A 13,954-nucleotide genomic window follows, 5' to 3' on the forward strand; every position below is an offset into this window, starting at 1 on the left:
GGACACGGGTAGGGGAGGTGGATCGTCGCGGCTCTTCACTCGGAATCCGACGACACACACCGGCCAGCAGGGGTCTGCATTCCCCCCAGCTTAAAACTCGGATGCAGGGACACGGGTAGGGGAGGTGGATCGTTGCGGCTCTTCCTTCGGGAATCCGACGACACACACCGGCCAGCAGGGGTCTGCGTTCCCCCTAGCTCGAAAACACGGACGTAGGGACACGGGTAGAGATGGCGGATAGGCGCTGCACCGGTGCTGATGCCACTCGCCATCGAGCAGAGGCTTGCCTTCCTCTGGATAATCCACGAATGGCAGGGACACGGGAAGGGGGCCGGGGGTAGCAAGGGACCGGTCCCCGAAGTACCCACGGCCGAACAGGGGTCCGCCTTTCCCCTGTATAAAACGCGAAGCGCGGGCGCGACTCGGAGGTAATCCGGCAGCATGGCAGGAACACCTCCGAACCAATGGGGTGGGGAAGGATGGAGCGCTCTGCTCCTGATTTCTCTTGTCCCGGGGGGATATGGGCGCGGTACTGCAGTGTCATCGGATACAGCAGGCGTTCTGGCGCGCCTCAGCCGGAGGGGGGATGCGTTGAGAAGTGATCGGTTGTCTTAACGCGCTCCGTTGGGAGGGCGTGCAACGGTAAGGGATGGAAGGGGATGTTTGGAACCGCGGGGGTAAATTAAGAGTTCCGATCGTTTCCGTGTACGCGGATGGGTGGGGACGTCGGCGTGGGTAGGCACTGTCGCGTCGCGATCGGTGAGATGGAGGATGAAGGGAACGGAATTGATTCCTGATCCTCACCATCCTACCAGCAGGGGCTTGCCTTCCTCCTCGTATAAAAACCCGGAGGCATAGTATCGAGCAGGTCAAATGGGGGCGCACGGAAGTTGGGGAGATGCACCGAATTAACGGCTGCTCTCTGGGGCCCCGTGTGCTCTCGACAGGGAATGCACGTCACCCTCGTATAACAACACGGACGTGTGGTACGGGTAGGTCGCATAGGCCAGGGATACGCCCTCTCCCTGCGGGATACGTTTTGATCGGAGGATGGTTCCGGGTAGGCCAAATGGCCAGGGGTGCGCCTTCCCCCTGTAAAATAATCGGAGGACGGGTAGGACAGGGGTCCCCTTTCCCCCTGCCCCTGCTAAAACTCGGACAAGGGCTCGGTTCGGCGGAGGCACGCGAGTGGAGGGTCGGGGGAAAAAGGGTGGGGTATCGCACCAATAGGGTCAGGGCCCGCCCTCACCCTGCTAAAACACGGAGGATGGTGTCGGGTAGGCCATATGGCCAGGGGTGCCCTCTCCCCCTGCAAATCCTCGGACGAAGGCTCGGGCGCGATGGTTTCGTTAGGGCCGAACAGTAGGATCGGATAGGCAGCTAAGGTATTAGCACCTTAGATGCAAAACAGGGGTCTCCCTCCCTCTGTCATCAATTCGGAGGCGAGCCGCGCCGAGCGATTGTATTACCGGAAGATACGACCGCTCGGATCTTGAGGCGCCTCGCGGCCTATTGTTAGGTCCCAGCATGGGGACGACCGGGTAGGCGGGCAAGGGGTGGGCACTCACCGAAGAGCGTCCCTACCTGAGCAAAGGGAGATGCGCTTCTCCATAGCTACCGTGCGCGTCGGTGGTAGGTAACAGGGGTCCGTCTCCCCCTATATATAACGGAGACGGGGACACGGGTAGGTGGAGATGGTTCGTCACCGGCCCTATCGTAGGTTGCAGTTGACACACACCGGCCAGCAGGGGTCTGCATTCCCCCTAGCTTGAAAACTCGGATGCAGGGACACGGGTAGGGGCAGGTGGATCGGTGAGGCACGGGTTCATCTGAAAGGACCCGGGCCGGCGCCACACACCGCCAACAGGGGTCTTACTCCCCCTGTATAAATAACAGAGGCGTAGTGGAGGAAACTGGGGCGCGAGGGTCCGTAGGGTCCGGCCGGGGTTGACTAGATGGTGGGATGGCGCGTGGGGAGCGGGGCCGGAGTCGCCTTAGTACCTACGGTTCTCGTGGCGTACGAGGGACGTGCAGGTCCGACGCAGAGGAGGTACCTCGCCTCTGCCTAATAAAAAACCGGAGGTAGTCGGGTAGGTGGAGATGGATAGTCGCGGCCCTGCTCGGTGATTACGAGCGCGCGTATGTGTTCGCGATACGCTCAGCCGAGTATCCGGTGACACACGTCGGCCAGCAGGGGTCTGCATTCCCCCCAGCTTAAAAACTCGGATGCAGGAACACGGGTAGGGGAGGTGGAACGTCGCGGCTCTTCCTTCGGGAATCCGACGACACACACCGGCCAGCAGGGGTCTGTATTCCCCCCAGCTTAAAACACGGATGCAGGAACACGGGTAGGGGAGGTGGATCGTCGCGGCTCTTCCTTCGGGAATCCGATGACACACACCGGCCAGCAGGGGTCTGCGTTCCCCCTAGTTCGAAAACACGGACGCAGGGACACGGGTAGAGATGGCGGATAGGCGCTGCACCGGTGCTGATGCCACTCGCCATCGAACAGAGGCTTGCCTTCCTCTGGATAATCTACGAATGGCAGGGACACGGGAAGGAGGCTGGGGGTATCAAGGAACCGGTCCCCGAAGTACCCACGGCCGAACAGGGGTCCGCCTTTCCCCTGTATAAAACACGAAGTGCCGGCGCGACTCGGAGGTGATCCGGCAGTATGGCGGGAACACTTTCGAACTCATGGCATGCCTGACCGGTGGGGGGGGTGAATACCGTTCGCATGGTGTCCCGCTCTCGGTTGCCCGCCCGGGAGCAATGGGGCTCGCTCCCTCCTTTCGCCTGGAGTGGAGAGATCCGGCTGGATGCGGTGGTTTTAACCACCTGCCGCCGCCGGTACCTGCGAGCGGAGGTAGCCTCCTCTGCCAACACAGGCGTCTGCCGTAGTGGGGGTTTTGTCTCACCCTACTATATATATATGTGCCCTGCTGCGCATGTGTATATATATATAGATATGTATATATGCGTATGTGCGCAATATATATATAAAACAATCGGAGGTGGCACGCGTACCACAGTCCCTCTAGACCAGTGAACCTGAGGGGCTGTGCAGATTTTATAACGGGATGTAATCCCCTCTAGGCGAAAATCGGAGGGGCTGGGAAGGATGGAGGACTCTGCTCCTGATTTCTTTTGTCCCTCTCGCGGGCTGCCACCTTGTCGTGGTGAGAGGGTTCCCCCACGGGTCGCTTGCGACACGTGGGGGTCTAAGAGCAGCCTGTACGGACTCCCTCCTCACGGGGGGAGTCTGTACACCGGGTCCGGCACCCCAAGGGGTCTCCTCTCCTCGTGGGAGGGACTCCTGGGGGTCTCGTCCTTCGGGACGGGTCCCCAGTGTGCCGGTAGGGGTTGGCGGCCCTGACTTCAATCGCCCGATGGCACGGCACCGTCAGAGGGAGGATTGCTCCCTTCCCGTGCGTGATGTGGGGTTTCGACACCCACTGCACGTAGACCCCTGTGGGGCCCTCCCCTCCTCCCTGTGAGGTGGGGTGGTTCCTTTGGGATTTGCGTGCAAAAGGGTCGACGCGAGTGCTCCCGCAGGCGAGACGGCCCGTATGCTGGGTGCTCCTGGCTGCGGGCTGGCTCATGCCACTGAGGGGGATGGGGTCTCCGAGAGCCTCGGCTCATTGCACCGGGGACTTCTTCCGCCTCGAGAGGTGCGGACTCTGTCCGTAGGGGAGGACGGGGCCGCGCGGACTTCGGTCTGTCGCGGAACCATCCGTCTCTCCTGGTGGGAGGTCGCGCGGCCGCTCGGACGTATTCCGAGGTAGGGTGCGCGACTCCTGCCCCTTCCGGGCCGCTCGGACGTATTCCGAGGTCGGGGCCGGGGGGGGCGTCGAGTATTGTGCCCGGTGTCTCCGCGACGGCGTCCCTTCCGAAGCGGGACACCGGGCGGCAAACAACGCTGGTCGCCACGGCGGCTAGGGTCCGGAAGGGGCGCCGCTTCCGTGACCTGAACCGTTCGTGGGGCCGCCCCGGGTGGCGCCACCGGCAGCGGTGCCCTCGACATCGGAGACGAGGGACCCCTGAAACTCGTGAGTGGGCTCGCACCACATCCGCTCACGGGGAGTAAGGGGCCGGAGGCCAGTGTTCCCGATGATACATTCCGGGGACCCGAGCCATATGCTAGCCCCCCGGGGGAACTCGGGGCCCCCTCTCCTTTTTTTTTTTTTGATAACGGAGGGGAAATGCCTGACGCATACCCCGAGCCTCGGGGGAGAACCCGGGGTTATGTGGGGCTTGCACCCACTAAAACCTCTCCGAGTGTCCTTACCTGACCTTGCATGAGGGACTCCCAGGAACGCGTGCAGCATACTTCTGGGAGGGGGCCCCCTCTCCTGATTCTTCGGGGGAGGGGTGAGGGTACACCCTGGCTGGCGGAGCCGCTGCGGGCCGTGGGCATCAATCTAATGGACAATATAAATTCTCAACATAATGTGGAGGGAGAACGCTCGCTTCAGAGTGTAGAGGTGGACGCTCGCTCAACTATGAGCGACAGTTCGCGCAAACAACGTCCCGGCCCTGCGAGCAGCAAGGCCGGGGCGCGCGCCGAGGCGGTCGCCTACGAGGGAGCGCCAGCTCTAAATCCCGAACATGTCGGGAAATATACTGCCGAGGCAATGGCAAAGAAGGCCGAAAAGGCTAAAGCCCGGCAGCTAAGAAAGGACCACCGGACGATTTTAGATCCGGAAGTTGAGCCGTCCTCCATATCGGCCAGGAAGGCCAAAGAGAAGGCTGTCAAACTCGCCCTCGAGTTCGACGAACAACCGATTTGCGCAGTCGCCGCGGTCGCAACACGCGAACTGGCGACCATTGCCAAGTCGGTTGAGCGATCAAAGAACATCAGGGGCGACATAGTGAGGGATATGTGGACAGCATACACCAAGCTGTCCGCAGCCCTCACGTCAGTCTTTACGAGGACGGGTGATAGCAGCCTGGCCGCGAACGTAGACCAGAGGGAGGAATGCTCCAGACCCGCCTGGGCGAAGGAGAGACGCCGGCTGAATGAAGAGTTGGTGTTCCTCCGCTCCAGGGTTGCGGTACTGGAATACGACCGGGGGAGGTCCACCTCCCGCCGCACGTCCGGCAGGGATAGGATGCCGGGGATGGAATGGGACTCGATCATGGAGTGGTCGGGACCCGATAGCCTGGCTGGCGACCGCAGTCCAATTAGGACTAGAGGAAGGACTGCTCCCGCGGAGGGGGAGAGGCCGCGCGTGACGGTCACGGAGGAGGACCTGAGATCCCCATATTTCAGGCCTCCTCTGCAGGAGGTTAGCAAGCAGCTGAACCCCCTGGCGGCCGTCGCGGACAGGATCGCCCCTGTCGGCAAGACACCCCCTTCGAAAAATAGAAGGAGGGAGAATGCCGACAGGGTCGATGATGAGGAGGGCCGCATCGAGCGGCTCATCGTGCGGCTCCTGCCCCGTCTCCTGCGGGAGATGGGGGTCGCCCCGATGACGGCGCCGTCAACAAAGCCGCGGAGCGGTCTGGCCGCTGCCACACCGGCGAAGAGGGCCGCCAAGGCCGCTCCTAAGACGGGAGACATCGCAACCAACGCGCCTCCCCCCGCCGCTAAGGCGAATCTACCGCCCCCGGCTGTTCCCAAAACATTTGTGGACGGGGACGGACGCGAACGAGGCGACCTGGGCGCAGGTCGTTTCGAGGGGGGCAAAGAGAGCGGCCGCCAAGGCGAAGAAGGCGGAAGCGGAGCCGCCCCGGCCCCTCCCCAAGAGCGCGAAGAGCGCCGGGGCGCCCGTGGCCCCCGCTCCCAATAAAAAGGGAAGCGGTGGGAAAAAGGGCGGGACGGCGATGAAGGGGAGCACTGCCGCGAGGTCTCCAGCCTCAGACAAGAAGGCTCCCCTCCCGAAATTGAGGCCGCCAAGTTCAGCGGCCATAATGGTGACCTGCGCCGACCCTACCTCCTACCAAGAGGTGGTAGGGAAGGCAAGATCCTCGATCTCCCTCAAGGAGGTGGGGATCGAGGATCTCCGTCCCAGGAGGGCCATCACAGGGGCCCTTATTTGGGAGGTCCGGGGCCCGGAGAGTCGAGTCAAGGCGAACGCGCTGGCCGAGAGGCTGACGGCCGTCTTCGCAAACAGGGACGACGTGAGGGTGTCCCGCCCATCGAAGACGGCCGAGATCCGGGTCACCGGACTCGATGATTCGGCCACCCCCACCGAGGTGGCACAGGATCTGGCGAGGGCCTGCAAGCGACTCCCACCGGAATTTAAGGTGGGAGAAGTCAGCAGGGCCCCCAACGGGCTGGGCACCTGCTGGGTGCGGTGCCCCGTAGAGGCGGCCAAAGAATTAGTGGCCGCCTCACGAGTCAAGGTGAGGTGGTCGAGCTGCAGGGTGGCTCTGCTGCCGGCCCGGAGCCTCCAATGCTTCCGGTGCTTGGAAGCTGGCCATGTCCAGGCCAAATGCACAAGCACCGTGGATCGCTCCGGTTGCTGCTACCGGTGTGGAGGCATCGGCCACGCGGCGAGAGAGTGCCGCGCTAAGGTCGATTGCCCCGCGTGCCGCGAGCTCGGCCGCCCCTCGGGGCATCGCATCGGCGGCGCCGGATGCGCCGCCGCTAAAGCGAAGGGCAAGAAGGGGGGGCAGAAGCCCAGTGACCCCCTCACTGCCGTTGCGGGACAGCCCCTCGCGGCGGCAGCGACCACCGCAGAGACAACGTCGGCCGTAACAGTGGCCGACATTGAGATGGCCGTCGTGGAGGAGTCACCCCCCATGGCGGTTGCAGACGTGGCCGACAAATCCAACGTCGGTGGGGGCGAGGAACGAGGTAACAACAATTAATGTCCCTCGTCCTCGCCCAGGTTAACCTCAACCGGGGCGCAAAACATGCTAATGCAGTGCCTCGCCGAGTGGGGGGGTGGACTGGCCATCGCCGCAGACCCATACCATATCCCGGAGAGTCACCCTAACTGGGCGGGGGACTCCCTGGGACGGGTGGCGGTGGTCAGCCGGCACGCGCGCGACACCCCGCCGATGATTCCAATATCGGCGGCGGAGGGGTTCGCTCTGGTAGAGTGGGGGCCCATCGATGTAGTGGGGTGCTACTTCCCTCCTCGACTAACGAGGAGGGAATATGAGGACGCCCTGGAGTCTCTGGGGGAGCACATCAGACGACGCTCCCCCAGGCCAGTACTGGTGGGTGGGGATTTCAACGCCCATGCGTTAGAGTGGGGTTCCCCATCCACCGACTCCAGGGGCGACAGCACCCTGCTGTGGGCGGCGAGGCACGGCCTAGTCTTGTTGAATAGAGGCCGTGCCAGTACCTTCGTGGGGGCCCGGGAGGAGTCCATTGTCGATCTGACGTGGGCGACCCCCGCGGCTGCCGCCAGGATACGTGGTTGGCACGTGGACGCCAGCTCCTTAGGAGAATTGTCGGATCATCGTCTGATCCGCATGGAGCTGGTGTCCACCCCCACGGAGGTGTCGATAAGACGCCGCCTACATGAGAAGGAACGTCGATGGGCCCTGCGCAAGTTGGACCCCGGCGTCCTTGAGGTGAGCCTCCTCTCCTCCACGTGGCCGGAACCCAACCAGGCCCGCTCGGTGGAGGAGGAGGCCGAATGGCTTGGGGACGCCATGTCGCGCGCGTGCGACGCGTCGATGCCCCTCTGTCATCCTGTGGCGAGGAGGGCAGTCTACTGGTGGTCCCAGGAGATAGCTGAGCTACGACGGGCCGCCGTAGCTGCCCGACGGAGGTTCACCCGCCGCAGACGACGGGGCACCGACGAGGAGGTGGAAGTGGCCGCCGAGGCGCTCCGTGAAGCTAGGAGCGCCCTTAGAGCGGCCATTAGGAGGGCGAAGGCCGACGCTTGGCGCGACCTCGTCTCCTCCCTTGACAGGGATCCGTGGGGGAAGCCCTATAAAATTGTGACGAAGCAATTTCGTCCGTGGGCCCCCCCGATAACGGAAACCCTGGACGCTCAGTGTCCTGGAGGATGTGGTGGCCGCCCTCTTTCCCAATAGGGAAAGGGAAATACCGGAGAGGGTCGGCCCCCCGTCCGAATGGACGGAGGAGCTGGGCGTCACCCGGGAGGAGATGGTGATGGCCTTCGCCCGCCTCAAGGGGAGGCCGCGGGCGCCCGGACCCTCTGGTGTACACGGAAGGGTCTGGCTCGCCGCGGTTCCCATAGTGGGCAGCCGTCTGAGGCGGCTCTTCACGAGCTGCCTCAGAGACGGCATATTTCCCAGGCCGTGGAAAAGGGCCAGGCTTGTCCTCCTCCGTAAAGAGGGCAAGCCAGCGGAGAGTCCCTCCGCTTATAGGCCGTTATGCCTGTTGGACGATGCGGGGAAATTGCTGGAGCGAGTCATCGCTGGCCGCATCGTCCGGCATCTGTCCCGGGATGGTCCCAATCTATCCCGCGGTCAGTATGGCTTCCAGGAGGGTCTATCGACTATCGACGCCGTCAGGCAAGTCAGGGCCCTCACGGAGCAGATGACCGCGGGAGGGGAGGTGGCGTTGGCGGTATCCCTTGACATCGCCAACGCCTTTAATAGCATCCCATGGGACCGGGTAGTGGGGGCGATGAGAGGACATCACCTCTTGCCTCCCTACCTGGTCGCTATTATAGAGGACTATTTCCGGGACAGGCAGCTGGAGTTCCATACAACAAAACGGGACTCCAGCAGCGGAGGGACGTGTCGTGCGGCGTTCCACAGGGGTCCGTGTTGGGACCTCTACTCTGGAACGTCGCATACGACTACGTTCTCCGCGCGGCCCTACTCCCCGGCTGCCACGTCGTTTGTTACGCGGACGACACGTTGGTGATGGTCGGGGCCACGACCTAGGGGAGAGCCGTCGGTACGGCAAACGTCGCAGTGGCGTGCGTGGTCGGCTCCATTAAGGAGTTGGGCCTGAGGGTGGCCCCCGCTAAATCGGAAGCTCTTTTCTTCCACGATGGAAAGAGCGGGGTGCCCCCTCAGGCACATATAGTGGTGGACGATGTCCGCGTCCCGGTGAGGCCAACGATCAAATATCTGGGCCTCACCGTGGTTGGTCGCTGGGGCTTCGTCGAACACTTCGACGAGCTAGCCCCGCAGTTGGGCCGCCGAGCAGACGCTCTGCTCGGCCTCATGCCCAACCTCCACGGTCCGAACGGGTCGGTCAGGCGGGCTTATATGCACGCCGTCCTGTCCGGGGCCCTTTACGGGGCCCCGGTATGGAGTGGGAAGGCCCTGGCCAGCCGCCGAATAAAGCAGAAGTTGCACAGCGTGCAACGGCGGCTGGCCTTGCGCATCTGTAGGGCCTACAGGACGGTGTCGTACGCCGCCGCCATGGTCCTCGCGGGGATCCCCCCTGCCGAGTACGTGGCCGACGCCCTGGCGGAAACCTTCGCCGGGGTGAAAGCCATTCGGCTTCGGGGGGGGATCGTTACCCCGAGGACCACTGACCGACTGAGAAGGAACGCCCGTCGGTGGGTCTTCGAAGAGTGGCGCTCCAGTCTCGAAAACTACCCGCCGACAACGGGCGCTCGGACCGTGGAGGCCATCCTCCCCTGCCTCGAGGAATGGGTAGGCAGGGGATGGGACGGACTATCGTTCCACGCGAGGCAGGTGCTCACCGGACACGGATGTTTCGGGGAGTACCTGTGTCGCATAGGTAAGGAGCCGACCACTTGTTGTCACCACTGCGACGGGGACCGGGACACCGCGCAGCATACGCTGGAGACCTGCCCGGCTTGGGCGGGCGAGCGCGGTGTCCTGGTCCGTGAGATAGGGGAGGATCTTTCCCTGCCGGCTGTCGTGAAGGAGATAGTCGGCAGGGAGAGTGCTTGGAGGGCCTTCTCCTCCTTCTGCGATCGGGTGATGTCGCAGAAGGAGGAGGCTGAGAGGCAGAGGGAGAGGGCACCGGGAGGTCGGGGCCTTCTCCCGCCCCCGCCGCCTCCGGGTGGCGGAGCTGACGGGAGGGAAGGAGATGCGAGGGGTGGTGGCGTTGGGGATCAACGTGGGCGCCGGCTCCAGCCGGATCGCTCGCGCCCCGGGTCACCCCTCGCGCGTACCCGCCGCCGGGACCGCCCCACGGGGCGAGAACGACGGCGACCTCCTTCCCCCATAGATGAGAGGAGTGAAGAGGAGGACGGTGGGGTGGTGTGCGGGAGTGTCGGGGTCAGTGAACTCTCCGCCGCCACCATCATCAGTGACGGCCTCGCGATCATAGACAAAGACTGATATTCTGTAATTGGATTACTCAACAATTACCTACTTTCCATAGAAGTATCTTGTTTTCTGATGAGTGCACCTTCAAAAGTGACGGCGAAGTGAACACACATAATCTCCGTTATTGGGCGCAAGAGAATCCACATTGGTATCGAGAAATCGATCATCAACGTATCTGGAAAGTCAATGTTTGGTGCGGAATTGTTGATACGCATATCGTCGGACCATTTTTCTTTGAAGAAAATCTAAACCGTTTTCTGTATGTCAATTTACTCGAAAACGAACTCCCACGTTTACTTGAAGATATTCCACTTTAACTACGTCTAAATATGTGGTTTCAACAGGATGGATGTCCAGCCCACACGTCTGTCATTGCTCGTCAACAACTGAACCGCATATTTCGCGGCCAATGGATAGGTAAATATGGTCCACATAACTGGCCACCACGATCACCGGATCTTACAATTTTGGATTTTTATTTGTGGGGAAGAATAAAAGACCTCGTATACCGCGAACGACCTACGACTTCAGAAGACATGAAGAACAGAATTCGAGAAGCCATTCAGTCTCTAGATCCTGTCGAAATTCGTCGGGTGACGGATGATTTTCAACGAAGAATAACAGCCTGCATACATGCACGTGGAGGACACTTCGAAAATCTAGACTGAACACATGCGTACGAACAAAGGTGACGGCAAGGGGAACCACCTTAAAAAAGCACCCCGACGAGGTGTAAGTCCGACCTTGTGACCTCCACGTGGTACATCTTGGGTAACGCTGACACAGGCGGCATCGACTGTTCAAGATCTTGATAATTAGGAATCTTTAAAAATCGATGTACACGACTACAAATGAATCTAAAGGTAGAATTCAAATTCACCAGCAGATGGATGCATCATAGCTATGTAAATACCTAGTATTGTTTGAACTATTTTTTGTACAAATACATCCATATCTTTTAGAAGGTTGGTACGGGTGCTCTAAAAGTAACTTGACCTCCACATGACCTCTAAGGGTAATTTTGACCTAGACTTGATAACGTATTCGGACGTAAAATTTTCCGCTATTTTCATTTGTGATGTCATGAATAAGGTTTTACATTTGTAAAACGGTACTTTGACCTTGATTTATGCCCAAGGTCGACCTCAAGGTCAAATTCAAGGTCACCATCAGATAGATCTCCCAAAATCCTGCAAATTTTGTCTGAACCATTTTTTTGTACAAACACATCCCTACCTTTTAAAAGGGTGGTACGGGTGCTCTGAGACACCCTGTGTATATATATATATATATATATATATATATATATATATATATATATATATAGAGTTCCTGGGGAGTTCCTGGCCATGCTTCCACGTCGACGGCCAAGCTGAATATTCACGGCTCCAAGGTCATGCTCTGTATTTGGTGGGACCAGCTCGGCGTAGTGTATTATGAGCTGTTAAAACCGACTGAAACAATCACAGGCGATTAGTATCGAACGCAATTGATGCGTTTGAGCCGAGCATTGAAAGACAAACGGCCGCAATACAACGAGACGCAAGACACGATAAAGTGATTTTGCAGCATGACAATGCTCGACCCCATGTTGCGAAAGTGGTCAAGACATACATTTGGAAACGTTGAAATGGAAAGTCCTATCCCACCCGCCGTATTCTCCAGACGTTGCTCGCTCTGACTATCACTTGTTTCGATCAATGGCACACGGCCTTGCTGACCAGCACTTCCAGTCTTATGAAGAAGTAAAAAATTGGATCGATTCGTGGATCGCCTCAAAAGATGACCAGTTTTTTCGACGCGGGATTCGTATGCTGCCCGAAAGATGGGAGAAAGTAGTGGCCAGCGATTTGAATCATAAATGTATAATCAGTTTTTTACAATAAAGCCTCGAATTTCGGAAAAAAACGGCGGAAGCAAAGTTGTCATCTAACATCTAATATATGTTGCCAGCCTATCTCCATAAGTGGGAGATAGACTAGAAAAAGCTTTATAAAATATTATTAATTTAATTTTGGCACATAAAATTAAAAATAATTTATAAAACTTTTTTGCAACTGCTAGTATGTGTACAAGTGATCTAAAAGCGGGTGTCCAGGAGTAGTAGTGTAGAAAAATGCAGAAAAATATAATTCTAGTGCTAGAGAGAACACACTTTTTATTGTTCTTCTTTTAAGTAATTGTTCTTTTAAGTAGATTATAGCATTACAAAGAATATTTTCTTGATAATATAATTTTAAAATACTCTTATTATTTACTTGAAACAAGTAATATTTACGCATATATATATATATATATATATTAATATATATACTACATGGGCTGAAAAGTCCCGGGATTTTTCAATAGGTGGCGCCACTAGAAAATGAACATGATTCATTTCGAGAGGTTCATCTGTGACTAGTTTATGTGTGAAGTTTCATGACATTTCGTTCATTCGTTTACAAGCTACAGTCGTTTAAGTGGCGTTACTTTCGCCTTCGTAAAAAAAATGGAAAAACAGGAATATCGCATCTTGATCAAACATTGTTTTTTGATGGGAAAACTTCTGAACAATCATTGAAATGGTTGCAGAAATGTTAACCCATATCTGCTCCTTCGAGAACAACAGTTTATCGGTGGTTTAGTGAATTTTAAATGGGTCGTACAAGCACCGAAGACGCACCTCGTTCTGGAAGGCCAAAAGAGGCTACGAATGCAGAAATCGCAAAGCAAATGCATCGAATCGTTTTGAGTGATCGTAAAGTGAAGTTGCGCGAGTAACTGAGGCCGTGGGCATCTCAAAAGAACGGGCGGGATACATTTTGCACGATGTTTTGGAGACGAAAAAGCTATCGGCACGATGGGTGCCGCGTTTGCTGACCATCGACCAAAAACAGCAGCGCGTTGATGATTCAATGGCCGATTTGGCGTTGTTGCAGCGTAATCGAGCGAACTTTTTTCGAGGTTTTGTGACGTGGGTCCATTACCATACGCCTGAGTCCAATAGGCAGTCTGCAGAGTGGCTGAAAAGCCACGAAAGCCGACCAAAGCGGCCAAAAGACCAACGCTCGGCCGGGAAGGTTATGGCCTCCGTTTTTTGGGATGCGCATGGCATAATCTTCATCGATTACCTGCAGAAGGGAAGAATAAGTTACGGGAGAGTATTATGCAGCGTTATTGGACAAACTGAACGACGAAATAAAGAAAAAACGACCCGATATGGCGAAGAATAAAGTTCTGTACCATCACGATAATGCACCGTCACACACGTCCTTGAAAGCGATGGTCAAATTGGACCAATTACGATTCGAATTGGTTGCTCATTCACCGTATTCTCCAGACTTGGCCCCCAGCGACTATTATCTGTTCCCAAACCTCAAGCGGTGACTCCAGGGAAAGAGATTCACATCGAATGAGAAAGTCATCGCGGAAACCGAGGCGTATTTCGAAGGCCTGGACGTTTCGTACTACAGAAAGGGCATCGAAATTGTAAAATTGCTATACCAAGTATATCGCCCTCGAAGGCAACTATGTTGAGGAATAAATATAACTTTACCCCAAAAACGCTTGTTTTCATTAAAAATCCCGGGACTTTTCAGCCCATGTAGTATATATATATATATAATATTTTTTTGTACATGTGCACGCTTCAGAAGGAACTAAACTGAGTTTTTTTTCTAACAGTTCTTGATCTTTTTCCAATTTTCACAATCGAGATATTATTTCTAAACTGCCGAATATCCGCCATCGATAGCTTGGCAGGGTAAGTGGGGCAAGTGCTCCG

The 13,954-nt window shown here is 57.3% G+C and overlaps 1 protein-coding gene across 1 annotated transcript; it reads left to right on the forward strand.

The window, feature by feature from the left end:
- The first annotated feature begins 6,861 nt into the window (after window positions 1-6,861).
- On the forward strand, window positions 6,862-7,998 carry LOC147908867 (uncharacterized). Its single transcript, XM_087409078.1, has one exon. The coding sequence runs from the start codon at window positions 6,862-6,864 to the stop codon at window positions 7,996-7,998; it is 1,137 nt and encodes a 378-aa protein (XP_087265204.1).
- Window positions 7,999-13,954: the final 5,956 nt, after the last annotated feature.

The sequence above is a fragment of the Acromyrmex echinatior genome, chromosome 8 (genome assembly GCF_024713525.1).
Source record: "Acromyrmex echinatior isolate Ae372 chromosome 8, ASM2471352v2, whole genome shotgun sequence".
Lineage (NCBI taxonomy): Eukaryota > Metazoa > Arthropoda > Insecta > Hymenoptera > Formicidae > Acromyrmex > Acromyrmex echinatior.